This window comes from Chaetura pelagica, unplaced genomic scaffold (assembly GCF_000747805.2).
Source record: "Chaetura pelagica isolate M959 unplaced genomic scaffold, ChaPel_1.0 scaffold108, whole genome shotgun sequence".
Classification (NCBI taxonomy): Eukaryota; Metazoa; Chordata; class Aves; order Apodiformes; family Apodidae; genus Chaetura; species Chaetura pelagica.
Window position 1 is genome coordinate 4,007,621 of NW_009970718.1, and position 20,264 is coordinate 4,027,884.

Here is a 20,264-nt window from a genome sequence, read left to right on the forward strand (position 1 = left end):
AGGGAACTTGCTGGCACAAATTATAATTAGTCAGTGCCAGAGGCTACAAACACATTTCCTCATTGCTCTATGTCTTTAAGCCAAGCACCATGTGTGCCTTCCCCTCCAACACTGACACACAAAGACCTGATGATGTTTTCATGATGTGTGTGAAGAGCACTAAGACAATCTGTTGGCAATTCCTCTCTTTATTATGACAACTACCCTCAGGATACTGAGAAAAACAAGCCTAAAATTTAACAAAAAACAAGCTGCTGCCACAGATAGGCAGCAACACATCTTTTTCATAGGAATACATAGAAGAAACAGGATGAGAAGCCTACCCCCACCTCCTTTTTTGCTATTTCAGACTATATACTTTAGTGCCAAATAATGACCCACAAGCTTCTTGAGGCCAGAAAAGCAGGGAGAAACATACAGAGGTGATAGGAGGATCTGCTCTTTTGCCAACAGAATGATGGTTAACAATAACAACACACTCCTGGTACAGCCCAAAGGGTGTTGCTCCCCAGGGAGGTGGAGAAGGGAAGGGAGATGGTCGTGCCTGAGGTCACCCTGCTCCATTTTCCACAGATTTCTCAAGCCCTGCTCCTGCCTGCCTTCCCTGCAGAGCCACTACAGCCCTGTCTACCTGGAGACAGGGTGCTCACAGCCCCCCATGCTCAGCTGCAGGGCTGAATCCCTCCCAGTCCCAAATGGCTCCAGCTCCACATGCCAGCATCAAGTCTATTTTAATATTAAAAGCTCCCGTTTTTCAGGCACTGAGCTCATGGAGCCTTTGCAGCGGTAAAAATAACATTCCCAAGCAGCCAGGTATTTATCTGATCTGTTGTCCTTAGCTCCCCATGGGGTTCTTACAGAGACACTTGGCATTTTCATTAGCACTGTATGAAAAACTTGTTTGTGTTAGGACTGTGGTATGGACAGGGATACTAGTGCCAGAACCACCCCTTGGAAACAAATTAAAATGTCCATGCCACTCGCTCTGCACAAATTCAAAACAGAAGCAAGGGAGCTTGCACTGCAGTCCCAAAAGCACTCCCCTACTTTTTATTTTGCCTGCTTTTAAAGAAGTGCTGGCAGCTATGCAAGCAACTGGTACATGCAAAAGTCACCTCCCTCGAACAAATCCAGAATAAACAGTTTAGGGCAAGGGATTGATACAGTGCTGGGAAGAACAAACTGTTCCTGTGATGCCACCACTGTTTGCTCCCAGCTGCCACATTACCAGGTCAGCTGCAACATGTCTCCAGCCCTCTGTGGAGTCACAGGTTTTGGGTCCAGAAGACCTGTGAGGCTCAAGCAGTCACCTTCCTTATTGCACAGAACAGCTTTGAACCCTCATAGGGTACTGGGTGCAGAAGAGCCTGGCAGACCTTGGGGTTTACCACCTGCACAGTCTGCCAGCCTGCCCTAAGCCTCTAGAGGAGTTAGGCTGGAACTTTGTGACTGCTTCCAGCCAGCCCTAGCAGAAGTGGCTGCAGAAAGCAGCATTAAACTTTAGTTGTAGTCTCATACTGCTCGTCATCTTACAAACCCCTGTGTGTCAGGAGTGCTTTTCAGACCACCTTGCACTTGGCTGGCCTGTATGTCTCTGCAATGCAATTCATCACTCTGGTCCTGGTTCTTCAGGATGAAACCTTAGGCAGCTACAAGTACTTCTGCCATCCCTAGGTGTCCTGGCCAATCTCTGACCACTTAAGCCTTTTGTGCCATCTTTCTTCAGCAAGGTTTTTTCCCCTTTTGCATACAGGAAAGGATGTTCTCCTTTGGCCTAGGCTGTAGTTATCAACAATACTGGAATTAAGTTCCTCTGAGTTCCTACCTCAGTTGTTTTTCCTAGAAAGCACAACACTTTGCTATGGCACTAAGTTACATGAATAGGATGTGAGTATATACTCATTGCTGGTTTGCATGTCTTATGCCAAGAACATAGGATCTAAACTGATCCAGATGTGAAAGGCACTGCATACTTCACACTGCAGGAGTTGTGAGACTGGAAATCAGACTGGGTCTGCTTTTTTAGCACTGAAAATGCTCCTTTAATTTTTTTGCCTCTGCTTTCTACTTTTCAGAGATGGTGCATGTCAGTACTGGCTAAAGCAAACTAGAAAATTTCCAGAACTGTGCTACTCGAGAGCAATGAATGTAAGTGCTTCCCCATGTGAAAAAAAGCCATGAAACTATTTCTGGGACTCTAATCACTTGTAAAGCAAATGGTTCTAAGATCTACCTATGATAGTGACAGCAGAACTATATGCTTATGGGGAAAATGCACTGAATGAGAGTGAGAGAAAAAATGTAGAACTAATGGACTAAGTTTATCTCTAAGATTATTGCACGATAAAAGAATACTGAAAGCAGTTCAACTTTCAGACATAACTACAGACATGACATACAGATCCTGTATCTCTAATCTTCAAAAGCCCTGCTCGCTTGGTCAGTTAGGTCATACTAGCTTCCTTACCTTTGATCTCAGAGGGTTGGTCTGTCTCCAAGCAAACATATCTAAAGGCATTATAAAGCTAACAAAAACAGTGATTAATTTTTAAATCCACACCAGTAATTCTGTAGAGAATAATGTTGCTATTTACCTAAAAAAAATCTCTGCATTAAGGTTTGGCAGTTTTTCATACAATATGGTGGTGCAGATACACACGTAACTCAGACCAAGGTGAGCCAGTCTATCACATGTTATTAGAAGTTTCTGTGATGTTCACATCACTGGTCTGATCTACATCACTTAAAAGAAACTGCCTTTTTACATCTTTCAGAGCAAACACATTTCACATTTCACTTCACTCAGTAAGGAGAAATTGAGGTTGCTCCTTGGCTGAGACACTGTTGTCACAGAAGAGGCAACAAGGCTAAAGAGAGGTAGCTTTATTTTTTTTTTCTGGTTACAGAAATTTTTGCAACCATCAGTCTGTGCCCTCAGAGGTGTGCTTGTTAGAACATGGGTGGAACATCACATATAGGTTAAAGTACTGTGTAAAATAAGCAGCAAAAATAAAATAAACTCAGCTCCTCTGCATAAGAAAGATGTAAATTTGAGTCCGGCCACTTTATAGCCTAGCTTAGTGGCAACACAATTATGAGATTTTGTACACTCCTAATGTAAAATGGATTCACTCCTTGGATTATTCCCAGATTTTACTCAACCACAGCAAATTGTAAGCTATCAGCATGGATGGAGCTATCCTGGCACAAAACCCCAGAGCAGATGGCTATAGGTACTGCTTCGGGCATCTCCTCTGCTGTATGCAGGATTCATGTATTTCCCAAAAACCTAAGAAATAATAAAAGTTCTAGATTTTTATATCTGACATTTAAGAAATTACACCTCTTTGGAGTAATTTCAAAGCTCAGTAACTGTGTTGATCAGTTCTCAGATTGCAAATTATTGTATTTCTTCCCTCAATGAACGTTTATCTCTAGAATCTGCACACAATTCCCAACTGATTTTTTAACAATCATTTTTCACAATGAAATGCCTCATACTTCAATTCAGAATAACACAGAATAACATTATGTCTTACTCATTCACTGGCACTGAAATTCATTTTCAAACTATAAAATTCTCCTTTACAAAATGCCTCTTTTTTTTCTGGAGTTAAGTGAACCACCTCAACTCTTTTTTTTTTTTTTTTTTTAAATACTAAAATCTTGGCTATATTTTTGTTGGCTCTCACTCTCACATAAGAAACTGAAGAAACTGTGGGAGTGAGAAGAAAATACTATATGTAATATAGACAGGAATATAAATATTCTTTTTCTTGGTTAAAAAAAATAAAGTCATTATTGCACCATGTTCTGATGAAAGCTCTGGAGATCCTGTGACACAAGTAAGAATTAGGTACCATCCCACTGCAACTATTACTACTGAGTATTTCCAATGTATGTGCAGCTTGTGGACCAAAGGAAAGAACCCTGTCTGGGCTCAAGTCAGTAGTAAACAATATGGACTTAATTTTGCTCTAGCATCACAAGTAGTGGCTTTCCCCCCAAAATAAAAAGAAATTACTGAAAAAAAAGTCTGAAATGCGAAGTTAACATTTTCAGGCTTGAATGCTGTACTTGATTACAGATGGACTATAAACCCCTCTGCCTGCTGGCAGTGCACATGTGCTTGAAATGCAGTGAAACTGCGGGGAGACCAGCTACTCACCACACAAATACTTACAGAAAAAGGAGAATTCCTGTGTTGGCCAAGGCAAAAGCGAGACCCAAAATTCCACTGCCCATAATTGCATTGCTGAGGTTGAACACAGACATCCCCAGTGACGTAGTTCCTGGGATCTGGAGAAGTGCAGACAGACGTGTCAGCAACAGCTTGGAAGGGCACAGGGAAATGCATCTATGCTTCAGACTCCACATTTTGCCATGCATCAGATATAAGCATGGAAATTACTTAATAACAATAGGTTTGAAAGAAGAAAAAGCACTGCTGAACTCTGTCACAGCTACACTCCACTCGTTGTCTTATAGATTGTATAAAGTGAAATAAGTGGTATAGGCAATACAAACTCATACAGTACACTTTCAATTTTAAACCCCATCTTCCACTAAGCCTGTGAAAAGCTAAGGTATATGATTTATATATTGTAAGGCCATAGGAAACCACCAGAACTTCCTGCCCTAACACAGGCCAGAGGGCTTCCCTTGCCTCGACTCAACAAGGTAGTCTGGGGGTTTTGTTTTATTTTAAGTGCTGAAAACAGGCAGTTCTTTCTGGAACCTGAATTTCAGTTATAATTGCATGTGACCAGCACTTTTGAAGACCATGTCTAAAGACCCTTCATATGCACAGTATAAGGTTCATTTTGACAGGGAAAAGAACAGCAAGAGACTTACATATTCATCACATTTCTTCTTCTCCAGGTGGCTATTTGTGAGACTTCTTCTGCTTTCTCGATCCGAAATAAACTTGCTGAAAGAAGGAAGAGGATTTATTTGTTTAGAAAAACTGAACACATTAATTCCATGAGCAGCATGCAATTACAAAATACACAACGGATGAAAACTGTGTGAAAAGATTCAAACTCATAACTCTTTAATGAGCTAGAATATACTTCACTGTACTTTGGGCACTGATAAAGGTAACACTAGCAGAAGATCAAAATAAATGTATATATACAGAATGGCCTTTTAGGAGATTTTGTAAAGCAGCAGCACCAGTTTTGTGGATGGGAAAGGAACTTGTTTCTACAGACATGAAGAGGAGATGCTTCTACAGGTGTCCTGTAGATGTGCGTGTGACTGGTGCCCCCTGCTCATGTGGTTAGCATAATTAACATCGTTTTATAAGGCAAGCAACCATTCTCTGTGACGGAGCTGGTCATGTATCCATTTCCTTTCCTTCATTATCAGGCCCTGAAGGTCCTGTGAACCAAGGAGGCAAACCAAACAGATTTTTCTTCCCCTCCCTGTCGGCCTCCAGACTCCTAGGCACCAGCCTAGTTACTCCCTTCCTTGCCAGCCTTGAAAGTCCCAAGCACCCGTCCCACCAGGTGGTGGTGATGACCCCATCACAGAGGAGGGAAACCTAACAGCAGCCAGAACACTGTCCATAAAATCAAGCAGTTACAAGTCCTAAGGGACTTCGACTGAAGCTGCTGCTGGACAGTGAAACCTGGGACATCACCATCATCCTTCTGCTTCTTCTGAGGACAAAGACGGTGAATCATATTGTTTTATATGGTTATTGAGTCTAGATTACGACTGTTATACTGTTAGAGCAAACCATGTATTAAGATTTGACCCTATCTGCAGAGGGTCCAGGTGATTAGAAGTGAGTTATTTTATCATAAATTCTGTATTATGCTACTTATAGATTCTACTACATTTATTCTGCTTGTAGAAATCCTGTGCCATTCTAATAATAAATTCAGTGCTATAATAAGCATAATACACTGTTAAGAAAACAAAGCTTTAATTGTAAGTAGTCTAATGCAGTCATCATTCTGCAAGCATCCCTTAAAGACCCTGTCTGTCCCCTCAGTGTTGGGTGACAGCATGGCACCCTATGAATGCCTAAATTGCCACTGTGGGGTTATTATGGCTGGAGTTCAGAGGAGGAAGAGGTGCTGCATGTAGCCAAAACCACCTGGACCATGCTGAACCAGGCGATGTGTTCTGTTCTGGGCCACTGGATTTTCATGTAAGTGTCTTTCAAAACTCAATACTGAATTCACCATACTGCAAAATTGAAAACTTCAGTGCAGGGACACACAGTGCAGTTTCTCTGCACACTTTACTTACGTGTCCTTGATAGATCCACATTTAGGAACTTGCCGTCACCACAACAAGATTTGCCTCCTGTGGCTGTGTCAGTATCCTTGGGATTTATGACACATCTGATTTGGATGAGCTGTTATGTTCTCCCAGATCCTCTCTTCAGCAAGCATTTTAGTTTGAATAAAGCATTCTTTCAGCTTTTCATCTTTTGAAGGTTTATGCACAATTAAGTCCCTGGCATCTTTGCTAATCCACAGATGGTTCTTAGGCTGTGCTGGCGAATGCATCAGCCATCATACACGTTACAGACCTAACCAGGAGCTGTCACCAAGCGTCAGAGGTAGGTAAATTAAGACAGAGCTCTATTAAACTACCCTACTACCCCGGCTATGGCTTAATTACTAGCACTATATGCTAGCACAGCTTTTAAGTTTATGCCAAAATCATGTAGTCGTAATGCTGCTCCCACAGCTGACTCCATGGGCCCTATGCCTTTGACATTCTGTGCAATACATACACACTTTGAGTTTATCCCTTAAATCTGGGCATAGTTGGCAAATGCACATGATGCTGGTTTTATTGCAACTTTGACTCCTACCCATTGGTCTGATCTCACTTCCTTTATATCAATAAAAACCAGCTATAGGCTTCTCCTGAATTTTTTAAACTACCAACTTCAGCAACTGATTTGCTGCAAAATATAGACACCGTGCCAGGTTTACCAGCCTTAAAACAGTTGGAATAGATGGCTGAACTTCCCCCACTGTTTTAAAAAGTGAAAAGCAACCACTTCCGAGACAGACTGATCCAAAATTAACTTTCGGAAGCTCACCCGTGTAGATATTTCATCTTCACAAAATAAAATCTTAACCTGGTCTTGTGCAGATTCAGAGCATGTGCTTCTTTATGTTCATGTCTTTTTAAAGCTCATCTCTTGAGCACAGGCACCAGAGTGTGAATGGTTTTAAAAAGACATCCCAGCTCTCTCTCGAAACACCCTGCAGGCAATTTGTACAGGCAGGAGAACAGAGAAGAGTTTTGTCTCTTTTGGATTTGTAAGCACTGTTGGGAACATCTGTGGACTTTACTTTCTTCTGTCATTTATGAGGATCATGTGTCAGTTTAGATTTTGTCAGTTATGATAGAAGTAACTAGTCTGCTCCCCCCACTTCTCATTGCTCTGCAGGCAGTCCCCACTTTATAATTACACAATAACAAATTAGTACATACTATTATTACTGCCACCTGGTATTAAAGTTAAATAAAAAATATTGTTAAAGAACTAACACAATATAAAGACAACACTTGAATAATATTGCTTGAATACAAAGTGACCATTGGACTTTCCATCAGAATATTTTTGACAGAGCCAACAGCTTCTGCAGAACTTGTATCTTCTGTGGACAACAAACTTACTCTTTCTTTCTGGGTAGGACTTGAGGAACCAAATAATGATTTGATAAATTTATCCAAAGTACCTTGAGTTAGTCCTACATTAAAATGGACTGGCCTTGTTGTCCAGCCTCTCATCTCCTGTTATAAGCTGTGCTCCTCATCCACTCCAAATTTATCACATCACACTGTACATTTTTCTCCATTTAGGCTATGTGATGTGTATGGGAGGGAAAAGTCAGACATTGGAATGTGACTACTGGGCTCCAAAACAAGAGGCACAGAACACACAGCTTTTTTCCTGTGTGCTTCCCAGCATGTGCCTCCGAGCCCCAGGACAGCTTGCCCAGAAAGCTCAGCAGAAATGCAGAGGTAGGGGATGTGGGGCCCGCCTGATTCAGAGGCCGTGCTGCATTTACTATTGCAGGCAACTTAACCTGCAAGTCCAGACAAGAAGGTTGCCTCGGGACCATGCTTGGTAGGTGGTACAGATGTACCATATGACAGCCCAAGTTTTCCATATATTAAATGTACTACTGAACTTAAATAAAAATTTTAAAAAGCACAGGGGAAGGTAACCCAATGGATTTAAACAGAAACAAGTTATCCCAAGATTGTGTGTTTTATAAACATTTTTTTATTTCAGGGTGTTTATTTCCACCTACAGCATATGAATGGGAACATATGTTGGAATACTGGAATTTCTAGTCAAACTGACATGCATCTGCTCTGCTTAATGAATGTGCTTAGAAAACGAATTCATGTCACAGAATGTTGTATATTTGACATTTATAAATATGACACAAATAAAGAGAAACGGCTGTTTACTCCAGCCTCTCCCAGCCCTCCCAAGGACTAGAGGCCACTGTGATAGGTGCTGTGGACACGTGCAGTAGGACCATCCGTGCCATCAGTCTTGAGACTCCCTGACAATGAAACGCATTTGAGCTGTTTGTAGTTTTCATTTCAAACATTTTACTCATCATTAAAAGACATAACCTGTTATGTTTCTGCCTTCTTTTTGTGCTTCTTACAACACAGATGAGTATGAGCAGCTTATACAAAACTTTTCAGATAGGTTAATAAAATACCCTGGCCAAAAAATCGTGAGTTGATCCTTGCGATGCATGAAGACTCACAGTTGTCTTGGAAAGAATTTCTTAATCCAGTTCTTCTCCTGGTTTGATTTAGTGCAAAGTAGAAACTTAGTCTTATTTATAAAGTGTTTTTAAAAAGACCATGTTTAACTATGGTTTCCAAATTTAATTTTCAAAAGGGCTTAAACAAGACATGTTTGATTAAGGTGATAACCCTGAGCTAACCATTTTGGCTAAGCACTTAGCCAAAAAACATTCAGCCATCACATATATGTTTAAATGTAATGAAGTTAAAGTAATACTTGACAATGCCTTAAACACTTGTTAGGGAAAGCCAGCTTTGCCGAGACAACAGAACTTTTATCCTTAGGCAGCTTCTTATATTGAGCTCTAGCTTCAGCAATAGCGAAGTTTTCCAGGGCAGGCAGGAACAAGAAATGCAGAAGAAACCTTGGTCTGACTTTTACTATGAAACTTGGACCAGATCTGGGTCTAACTACTAACAATGTTGTTAACTGAACAAGGGGTGCTGATAACTTACTAGTAGCTGTAAACCAAGACAGGCATTCAGCCAGCAGCTTCCTGAGAGCATTGTTGTAGTTACAGATATGGAGTAGGTCATCTAAATATGGGTTTACAGTTATGTGCAGAGACGGCAAAGTTTCCTAGCCAGGATATATAGTTAAATGAAAACAAAGCCATGTCTGGGATTTGATCTAAGTCTTTTTATTGACACTCCCAGAAGAAATTCAACATCTGTGTACAAAGAAAAACCCCTCCCAAACAACATCCCCTTTCTACGTACAACTGCATATAAAAATGCATACTTCAGCACAGAAAAGGCTGGAAAACCAAACTACAGAACTCTTTTCCAAGATCAAGAAATATCTGGGGGTTAAAACCAGACCTGGAATCAGCTTCTTACTGGTCTCCCTTCCCCAAAAGACCCTTAAAAACTTGATGCTACATTGAGCTTCAAAAATCATGCCCTGGGAGGAAAAAAAAGATTTGAAATTAAACACAGACTGCAAAATCAAACAGGTTTGGATTAAAAAAAAAAGTTAGTTGAAAAGTACAGATCTAATCTAAAGCACAAGTGAAATCAACAGAAAAAAATCCCACTGTTTTTTATGGACTTTGGAGTTTCACAAGGCCTTGCACCATGTGCCAGGCAGCAAAAAATTATCTCTTCCGTAAGCCCATTAACCTCTTATTCCACAGAAACAGGACATTTGCCAGAAGCCATAGAAAGGGAATAACCATCCTTTCAGGATGCATTTTGTGCGGGGTACAAAGTAGGGTCTTTCCACCAGCTCGTGGGAGATGCTTGCCACAGGTGGCTCAGCCACTGCCCCAAGGAACACAGGTGGGGCTGCATTGGTCCCAAGTGCTGCTGTGCTGGAAGCTGTGGTCAGTGTGAGCTGCCTTGAAACTCTTGGTTTAGACATGGAAGGGAACATCAACACACCAGGATATAAGGAAAAATACTCATGTACAGGATGCACAAGCAAGCAGTTGCCCCCTGAGCAACCCAGTAGAAAGATAACAGACAACCGTCATGGGCTGCATTCTACAATCAAATGACGCTCTGCAGAGGAAAGATGTTATCCATGACGGAATGGAAAACTGTGGAATATATTAATCTGCCCTAAAAGCCAGGTCAGAAATTCTGTCTCTGGGTTTCTGAAGCTCTTTCTTCACCCCACGTTTCTTCTTCCCTTTGCAGGCAGTCTGGATCCAACCCAGACCTTGCCACGCTCACTACGCTTTTAACTCCACCAAGCACAACGTGACCACTGAAGATCAGGCACACACAGCACACTCCTTCCCCACCCTCCATAAACATTCCCTGCAAGATGAAGCACTCACAGGGTTTTTCCCTGTAACAGTTACTGGTGGCAGCAGCCAAAGCACTGGGGAGGCGCAGCCAGCCCAGTACAGCCACTCCTTCTCCTCCTAAGGATATAAATCCTCGTCTGGCTCCAGGGAGTGAATTTACCAGTGTCAGCCCTGAGCTCTTCGCCTTACAAAGGGAGCCAGCAGGAAAGCAAGCAGGTTTATACTGGAACTACTCTGTTTTGGCAAAGTTGGAGGGGCTTTTTTTCTTGCTCTTTTTTTTTTTTTTTTTTTTTTTTTTTTTTTTACAGAAGTGGTTTGTGTTTCGTTTTGGCACTTTCCATCAAAGCAGTTGCATCAGAAAATTCCTGACCAGCTCTAATCTTCATCAGTGCAGCTGCACTGTGGTCGCACCACTACACGGTGCAGCTGGCGACCGCCCCAGGACTTCCCCTGGGTGGGCGATGGAGGGCCAGGCTGACACCCTCCTGCTGGGAGGGACTTGCCCACCCCACCAGCCAGGGCCCCCTGCTTGGTCCCAGGGTACAGCTGGCTTGTTCTGCTGCACACATGGTGTGGCCAACATTTATTCCCAAACCCACAGCCAAGCTCCCTGCCCACCTGGATGGCCGTGAGAGCCACACGTCTACCTTGTTGGGAAAAAAAAAGCAGCTCTTAGCTTTGTTTTTACACTAGAAAGCGAGTTTCTCTAGGTAGCCAGAGAAGCTGCTGCCAAAAGGAAGAAAGGGCAAGAGAAGATGCTTTTAAAGACCATAAACAGAGGCAGTGGCAGCGCAGGAGTAAAGGAGCGGGATGATGCAGAGGCTCCCCCCCAGCAGCAGTGCTGGGCAGGGCTGGATCCCTGCACAGGCACCACTGGCCACTGTGCTCCACCTCCATTTGCAATATTTGAACAGGAAGTTTGATCGAAAAACAGCTTCTTGTTTTACAGCTCACAAAACCCAAACAGAGTCCGTCAGCAGGTCTTTGCTGTAAACAGGACGGTTCAGCACCTGCTGGAGGCTGGTAGGAAGGCCTAAAGAACTGCTCTCAGGAGGAACAGGCTGAAATGACTGTACAGCTTACAGGAAAACCCTACAGCTCAATTTAAAGAAATGTGATGATATCACCAATATTGATAAATGGATAGACTTTTTAAACTCGTCATGTGTTAGGTGCACATCTCTGCTTCACTGGCTTCTTCCCACCTCTGCCTCAACCACTGCCTGGTCTACCTTGCCGGACTGTGAACATGGACCAGCACTACATTTGCTGCCAACAATGCCAGCTGCAAATCCCCAGGAGCTTGGATGCATGAAGGTGGCCAGGCAGGTTAAAACTGTCATATCAGAGATCAAAGGTCAACAAAGCAATTTGCTGTAAATTACACCATTGGTCCAACTGTATTAATTATTATTACTTCTTTCCTGTGTGCAAGAAGAAATTTCAGAACATTGGGTTTTTGCTATATTGTGTGCTTGTGCATCTTATTAGACTAATTTGAAAGATTCAAAGGGATGAATAAATTGCCACTGTTTGCTTTATCTGCTGTTGCAGCCTATGCCCAACAGATGTCACATATGAAATTCAAATTACATCTTCAAATGGAGCATGACTTGGTAATGAATAATTCAAGATATATACTGAAAATTAGAATGCTGTTTTTAAACAGTGTGTATCTTAGCACAGGCAGTGTCAGTGGAAAAATACTCACCTATTTATCTGGCCATTTTCCACCTCTGTGAAGTCATTTGAATCATTGCTGATGTTATCATCTTCAGGGACAGTCATATTCTGCAATTCAGTCAGTTCTAATCCAGCTTTGAAAGGCATCCTGGGTGAGGAACTGTATGTATCCCAAGTATTTCTCCAATACTAGTGTTTGATTGGTATCTTGTGAGTGAAATGCAGCCACAGTGTTGGCAACCTAAATAAAACACAAGAAAAAAACCCAAGATGTATGCCACCAACAGCAGGCAATATCACTAAAAGAAACCAGAGAAACGTGAACAAGAGGGACTGTCCTTACCAATCAAATTTGTATTGTTAGAAGTACTTCAGGTTATAACCTAAATGCATTGCACAACAGTAGTAACCTTATACGCTTTAATGTAATCAACTTCACTAACCTTACAAATTTACCCAGTCCCACAACCAACTGCTGAAGAACAGCACTTGTATTTATAAACTAGTAAGCAAATTAATTCTACTTGTTCCAGCAAAAAGAGATTACCCACCTACAAATTACAGAATAAAAATTATTTGCTCGTTCAAGTCCCACTTAGATATTCAGTATTTGTCTTCTGTATGTTCTCCATTCTTATTTAAAAATATAAAATATATTGTGTCCGTGCTATTGCTAAGTGGATGGAACAGAGGGATAGAGTTATCCCAGTATACTGTTTTGCTAATAGCTATAATGGATGTTTTTTGGTAAACAAGATGTGCAGAGGATGCTTTGAGTATGGTTAAACTTATTTTGAACAAGGACAGAAACAGACAAAACCAAATCCCTAAGCTCATGTATCATGGGATGAGGGAATAATGTATATCTTGTGTAAAGCAGTTATTATCTAGAGATCAGGTGATGTCTCCTCTGATAGATGTGTTGCATAAAAGCACCAAGAATAACACCAAAAGCAGACCAGACAAGTCTGCTATGGTGACATATTTCCTCATCAGCAACGCAAATCAACTGAAAGACCAATATTTTCAGGAGTCCGACCACTCTCGGCTGAGCTTCAACTTCATCATGGTGCTGAGGCAACAGGATGTTATTCACAAACAAGCTCAGGCACCACAAGTCTCTCATTTCCCATTTTGTGAATGAATTTCCTGCAGCACTGCCAAACAACTATTCACCCTGGGTGGACAGTGGTGAACGCTCAGATGCCAGATTAGTTTTGAGGATGTTTTCCAATTTTTCAGAGCTACCTCAAAACCATCAAACTGCTCTCATGCAACCAAAGAAGCAGGAACATCCCTACCTCTTGAGGGGCTCTGTGTCAAGGTGGGAGGTCACAGTTCGCTTTCTCAATTATGGAATCTGCCTGTTTCAAATTAAGTTTACAAAACCAAATACTTCTGGTTTATACCACATCCCTACCATGCAGAAAAAGGGCTTTGCAAATGAGCATTTTTTCCTCCGTAAATACTTTCTCAGAAATGTAATTTTATCTTGAAGCTTACATGTGCTCTTAACATCTCCTCAAGAGCCTAAACACTTCAAATTTCAGGTGCAAAGGTTAAAGGTGAACATTGAGGCTTAGAGTAGGGCAGGATCTGCTCTTTTCTAATGAAGGTGCAGATATGCATGTGGTTACGGTGGCAGACGAGGTCTGGTACACTCTGGTGTGAGGATGGTGGGGTGGATGTGGGCTGAGTCCTTTTCAGCTCCTCTACAGAGATTTCCACTACACATAGCAGGGGAGCAGCTGCTTGGGTATTAAAATGTTGGCACAATAAAAAAAATAATAATAAAAAAAAAGGATTTAAGCTGCTGATAAATAAATGGAGACTGGCAAGCAGAGGGTGGTTTTAGCAGTGACATTCTGGAACAGTCTTCCTGGAGGCTGCAGGGATAAAATAGTCTACCTATTTTGGAAGAGAAGAATTATCTTTTATAAAAGGATTAAACCACAGGAGACAGTGACTGCTGAGGTGGCAAGGACCAAGCTTGCTGAATCCCAAAGCTTTTTGTGAACATGAGTTTCCAAAATAAACAACTCCTTAATAAGACGTGAGCACCTCTGTATCGAGATCTGTATCCCTTGGCATTTAAAAATCTGTGTAAAAGTTCACCTAAGATTCAAGCAGAACAGCTTTTCCTTTGAGCACTGTTTTGCATCATGGTCTTCCCCAGGAGGGTTTTCAGGACTGGCTTGACATTGCCTGTGCTTAATAAATTCCCCTTTAAGTGTTTCAAAAGCAGGTGCTGAAATTAGCACTCATGTGAGGTAAGCAGGGTGCTGGCGAGCAGACTTCACAGCCCAGTGATGTACAGCTTCAGATCCACCGCTCTGCCTCTCCGTAGCTGAAACGCTGCAAGGCCAGACTGGCAGGAGAAAAGCTTGGTGGGTTTTTTGCAAGGAACCTTTACAGTGCAAAAGTGAAAACCTTTTCCTGTTTTAACTAAACCCTCAGATTTTACTGAAAACTGATTGAATGAAGAGAGAGCAAAATCTTAGTGCAAGCAGCGCCAGCTGAAGCAGAAGCAATCATTTCAGCAAATCCCAGGTTTCAGGAAGACGAGCTGCTCCTGAAGCAGCATGACAGCAGGTTCATCTCTGAATCTGCCTCAGGTTCTCACTAGGTAAAGTGATTTACTAAAAAAACACCAAAACAAACACCTGAGACAAAATAATTGTTGAGTGAAATAATGCACTGCACTTCCAAGTATGAGAAAACCTGATCTCAGTGCCAAAACACAAGGATGTTGAAGGGAAAGCAGTAGGGCTGGGGACCAAAACTTTCACTGTCACACCATGAACTCATTGCAAATCTTCGTCAAAGGATAACCACCTCATCTCTAGCACCTCCATCTGTAAAATTCAGATGGTAACAGTGACAACAGCACTCACTTTGTGAAACGCTTGCAGATTCAGAGGAAAAAAGGGTGATAGAAGTGCAATACCTGGAAAAAACCCGCATGTAAACTGACATTATTTTTTGCAAAGATAACTTTACCTTAGATACAAACAGAGCAAACCCTTTGTCATTGCTGATTGCGCTAGACACCTTCCACAATCAGCGGAGTACAGGTGGTCACATGAATTCCACCCTTCAAATGACCTAGTTTTAATTTCAAGTTCATGGATACGACAAATCACAGAGCTGAAATAAAATCTACAATCCCAAAGGGTAAGGTTTATGTCAACCAGCTTTATTCCCTACAAGCCGAGTGTCTGCTCCATGCTCATCACCTGGCCCCTACAGCAGAGCCTGGTGCTGCCAGAAGACAAACCTCCCCGGCAGAGCTGCTCTCTGTAAATCAAACAGCTTTGCTCCCAACAGGAGCTTCAATACTGAAATAGATGGCCTAAGCAAGCTCTCAGCTCAAGTGCCACTGATGCTGTGGAAAGAAAAAAAAATTGCTTCAAAGAATAAAAATTCACCATATGATGATGCTGAGCTATGCTGCAAATATATTTACTTTTAAGACCTTTTCATTCAAGAAATGTCATTAAATAAATGCAAATGAAAAGAGCTGTGTTGGCAAAAGTTCCTAAACTGAGCTTTATTCCTAATTCACATTGAAAGACAGTAAACAGTCAACTGAAAAGTGACTGTGGCAAACCCAATCACTTCTAGTCACTGTGCCTACTACTCTGCTCAGCCTTAAGCCTCCCAAAAAGAAAACTGCCAGAGATCTGCCATCAGATCTGTCCCTCCAAAAACACACATAGTAAATCAACAAGAAGAAACAAGAATTTTGTTCTTACTCCAAACTTTTCCACTCAGACAGGCAAACACTCCTCCTTGATGGAAGAATCACCCCAAGAGGAAACCAGGAAAGAGCGAATGACCCTGCTAAAGGCCTCTGGTTTGGTAGCTAATCCAGCCCCACCCCCCCTAGCAGAAAAAGCACTGCCCTGGCTAGGAACTTGGCTTTCTCTTTACACATCCTATGACATGTCTTGTAAAACCATTACAGATAATTTATTTGTAGTGTGCCCCTTCCAAAATATGGGAAAGATTACAACTGGTCACAGACTTCAGAAGGAAGACTGTGAGATGAAACGAGATGATAAAATGAGTTTATTTTTCTCAAGGACACTGAAACGTTCACAAGCCATTAAAACACATTCCAAGAACTGGGGTAATTTTCTCTGTTGCCTTCTGAAACATGGAAAAAAAAATAAATCCCTGTTAAAATTCCATAACAGCAGTAATGGACTCAGAAAGTTTGTATTTGGAAAAATATGGTGATGCAGAAAATCTTAACTTCATTTCTTCTGCTATCTGAAACATGAATTATTTCTGGGAAGTACCTGGAAGAGGTGTAATCTCAGAAAACTCCACTAGAAGTTGAGCTTCTAACAAAGTCCTGGTGGTAATGGTGAAGGCTTAATTCACAGATCATTTTTATTTCATAACCTGTAAATGAGTCAAAAAGTGTCACCTTGACACATAGCTGTCTAAAAGCTGACCCAGTATGTGGGAGGTGCTTGGGTAAGTGGTCAGGTTGGACGCTGTCTTGCCTGTCTCTGGGTATGGTTTTTGCCACGTGTCCTTGCACACTCACTGGGCACTTCATTCACTGCATGCTTCCCACAGTCAAACAGTCTTGGGGATGGCAAATACTCAAGACACGCTAAGCAATTTTAACTGTAGAGTTCAAGGTAATTTGCTTAAAAGCTGAAATATGACTCAATTTTCTTCTCAAAGGGAGTTTTGCCAAGAACTCCTCTTGGTTGGTTACGAGTCATCAGAATCCAGTGCTTGAATTTCACACAAGCTGTTTTTATTCCTGCAAAGCCTGAGATGTGATACGTCTTTCTTCGCTCATACTTTTGAAAGTTCTTTCAAAGAAGAACAATATGACCAGTAAGACTCCATGGATATAAATAATGAAACACTGAGCCTGAAACTCCGTGTATGGACTATTCACTTGAATGACAAAAAGCAGTAATAGGCTTTATACGTAACAGTGTCACATTGGGAGGTGGGGAAGCAACTATCTCCTTTTTGTTCAGCATTAGTGACACCTGACATGCAGAACATAAAGCTCCCAATTTACTCCTCATCCACAGGAAGGACAAAATGGAGAGATTAGAGAAGAGCCACGGAGATAACAAAGAGCTTGGAAATTAAAGACTGACTCACATCCACTGAGCAAACATCTGCAGTGCTTGAAATGTCATTGCCTCCAGCTCCCGGCACTGCCCCTCTGCAGGAGGCTGCAGCCGCAGGGGGAAGCAGGTTCACCCAGCCCCACTGGGCTTGAGGGGGCCACGGAGAACCACAGAAGTGCCAGCACACGCCTCTCCTGCCCACTGGGAACGTCACCAGGCCCAGGGCAGTGTGGTGGTTGAAAGCCCTTCCAGCTGCTGCAGCTGTTTGCTTGGTGGCTGCAACCCATCACCTTTCTTTTCCAAGAGCCTTCTCCCTCACACAGGCCCCACCACGTGAGGGATGGAAACAGTCAAAAGATAAGGTGAGGGGAAACAAAGTGACAGAAGACTTGAGAAGGAAGCTCAGAAAAGGATGCTGTAAAAAAGAAGCAATGAGCACAAATGTGGATTATTAACCTTTCCCTTGGTACTACATGACCTTGTGCTGCAACAGGAAAATGTTTCTGCGCTGCCCCATCGCTGTCTATACTGCCTTCCATGCTGCCATAAGGAAAGGGAAGACAGACCCAAATTAAGTCTCAACAGGCTACTCAGCTGATCAAAGGCAGGCAAATAAGAAATCATAAAATCCCAATCTGATTCACCCAGTGATTCATTACTTTAGGCAAAACACTTAAGGATGAGCCATAAAGGAAAATGGTTTTAAGTACATTTTTGTTTTGAGCCCTTCCCAGTCAATTTAGGGAAGGCATTTGGCAGAGGAATATAGTCACATTTTTTCCTAATTATATTTCTCTATGAAATCCTCTCAGCAGTCTTGGTTTTGCTGAAGAGATCCCAGGATGCACGACCACAAATAAAAGAACTCTTGTCTTCCACAGAAAGTGGAAGCACTGTACAAGTGGGGCCTTCTGGCTTACAGCAACAAAACAGACTATCCAGATGTATTTTGAGGGCTAAATAGCAGCTCTGAAATTCTTATTTAAAATAAAATTTGGACTCCAGAAGGAAGAACCATTTGCATAAGTTCATATGTAACTCACTTTTCCTTCTGCCTCAGTTTACAAGTAATTTCTTTGTTTCAGTTTTCTTGACTGTAAGAGACTCAGAGAGACATTTTACCTGATAAGCTTATGCAAATATCATGAGAGTTAACTGGAAAAGGGCCGTGAAACACTTTAAACGTGAAAAAGCTGCCATTTTTCCCAAGAGTGGCCACTCAAACTTCTTGGATCGGATTAAGATCACAGCAATAAATACCTACCAGAAAGGAAAATCAACTCAGGCCTAGGATATTTTAATATTCCAACAATATCTCATTTGCCTTCTCAATACAAACTTTCAAAGTGGTGGTATTGTCATGCCATGTGTTAAGTGTGTTTCTAGAAAAAGGAGCAAGATAAGAAAAAGGCAGAAGAGAGCATGGGAAGAGGAGTCCCATTTCTGTTCAGTTACCACTCCTCCCCTGGTAAAGAACAAACCCCAAAACCAGAAAACCCTGACAAAATGTAGGACAGAGACCAAGGATGAGCAGCCTTCAAGCAGACTCGCTGAAAGAGTCTCCCCTTTCATCCTTTAAAACCCTTGTAAAAAGCAAGATTTAGACATGAAGGACAACTGATCCTCCATGTTCTGTGGCAGTCTGCAGAAAGCCTGGAACAACTCGGAGGATAATCCTCTGCACTGGGGTGTGTGGCACGTGGCACTTGCTGCCAACATGTTTCCTGTCCTCTCCTGGGCTGGAGAGCCCAGTTGGTCCAACTACAGCACAAATGGTCTCCAGTGACAAGCCAGAGGATGCTGCAGAGTGCTTCAGTGAAGTGCTCTCTCTATGGTGCCTCTTAAAAAGAAGAAGAAAAAAAACCACCTTCCAAAAAGGCAAAGTCAAATAGGAGTCATTCAGTATGACAGTGAAGCAGATCCTCTTTTAGTCAGTGAATTTCCACCCAGCCACAGCAGAAGGCCTCTGCTCACCAGCAATATGGCAATCCCTAGATTTCAGACAGGTTTTGCCAGTCGATTTCAGCAGAATTTCAGCAAGGGCTCCTAACCTGAAAAGGGAAGTTACTGATACTCTGTATCCTTCAGCAACAGATGGAATTTGGTTTAGAGGCTTTTTAAAGAGAATTGGCACTTTGGTGGCAAGTAAAGTAAAAGTTGGATGGAAGGATGCTTCTTCTTTCCCCCCCTCCCATAGCTTTTTAATTCTGATCTAAGACGGTTAGACTCAGAATGTTTGGGGGGTTTTTTCCTTCCAGAATGCATTCTATCAATTAACAAAGATGGTTTTCTAATACTTTACTTTTAGAACAATGGATGGTCTATGGTATTTTGCCTTTCAAGCACGTGTAAAACCTAAACAAGCCTGAAGGTGAGAGAAGCACCACCAAGCACAGGTTACCATCATTTGGAAGGTTAGCAGAAATGCCCCAAAGCAGCCCATGGGACACCGAACAGCCCAAGGACATGTGCTGGGTTCACCTGGCGACACGAGCTGACCACAGCCTCCCCTTCCATAAAACCAGCTGCCAAACACCGGTTTATTTCACTCCTCGTAACGTCACACAAACAAAGCCCGGGTTTACACATCTCCTCGCCTCCTCTTCCACGAGGAGACACATCCCAGCTACAGGTTGCACAGACTCTGCAGAACACCGAAGCAAACCCTCTGGCGGACGAGCAAGCGGCCACACACACGCGCGAGCAAACGCACACCCAGGCGTCCCAACCGGCCCCCCCTTTTTCTTCCTCGCCTCCGGCTCCCCAGGAGCAGCTTAGCTGTTACTATGTATTTACGGGCACACACACACACACACACACACACACACACACACACACACACACACACACACACACACACACACACACACACACACACACACACACACACGCACACACACACACACAC

At 42.3% G+C, this 20,264-nt stretch overlaps 1 protein-coding gene across 1 annotated transcript in view; it reads right to left on the reverse strand.

Moving 5' to 3' along the window:
* The window catches only part of SLC38A1 (solute carrier family 38, member 1), a 27,118-nt gene extending 14,723 nt beyond the window's left edge, over window positions 1–12,395 (reverse strand). The window contains exons 1-3 of the mRNA XM_010006289.1: window positions 12,277–12,395; window positions 4,855–4,930; window positions 4,184–4,299 (exon numbers count right to left, since the gene is read on the reverse strand). Coding sequence (XP_010004591.1) covers window positions 4,184–4,299; window positions 4,855–4,930; window positions 12,277–12,395 — 311 coding nt within the window. The remainder of the gene's footprint in view (window positions 1–4,183; window positions 4,300–4,854; window positions 4,931–12,276) is intronic.
* Between the last annotated feature and the right edge of the window lie 7,869 nt (window positions 12,396–20,264).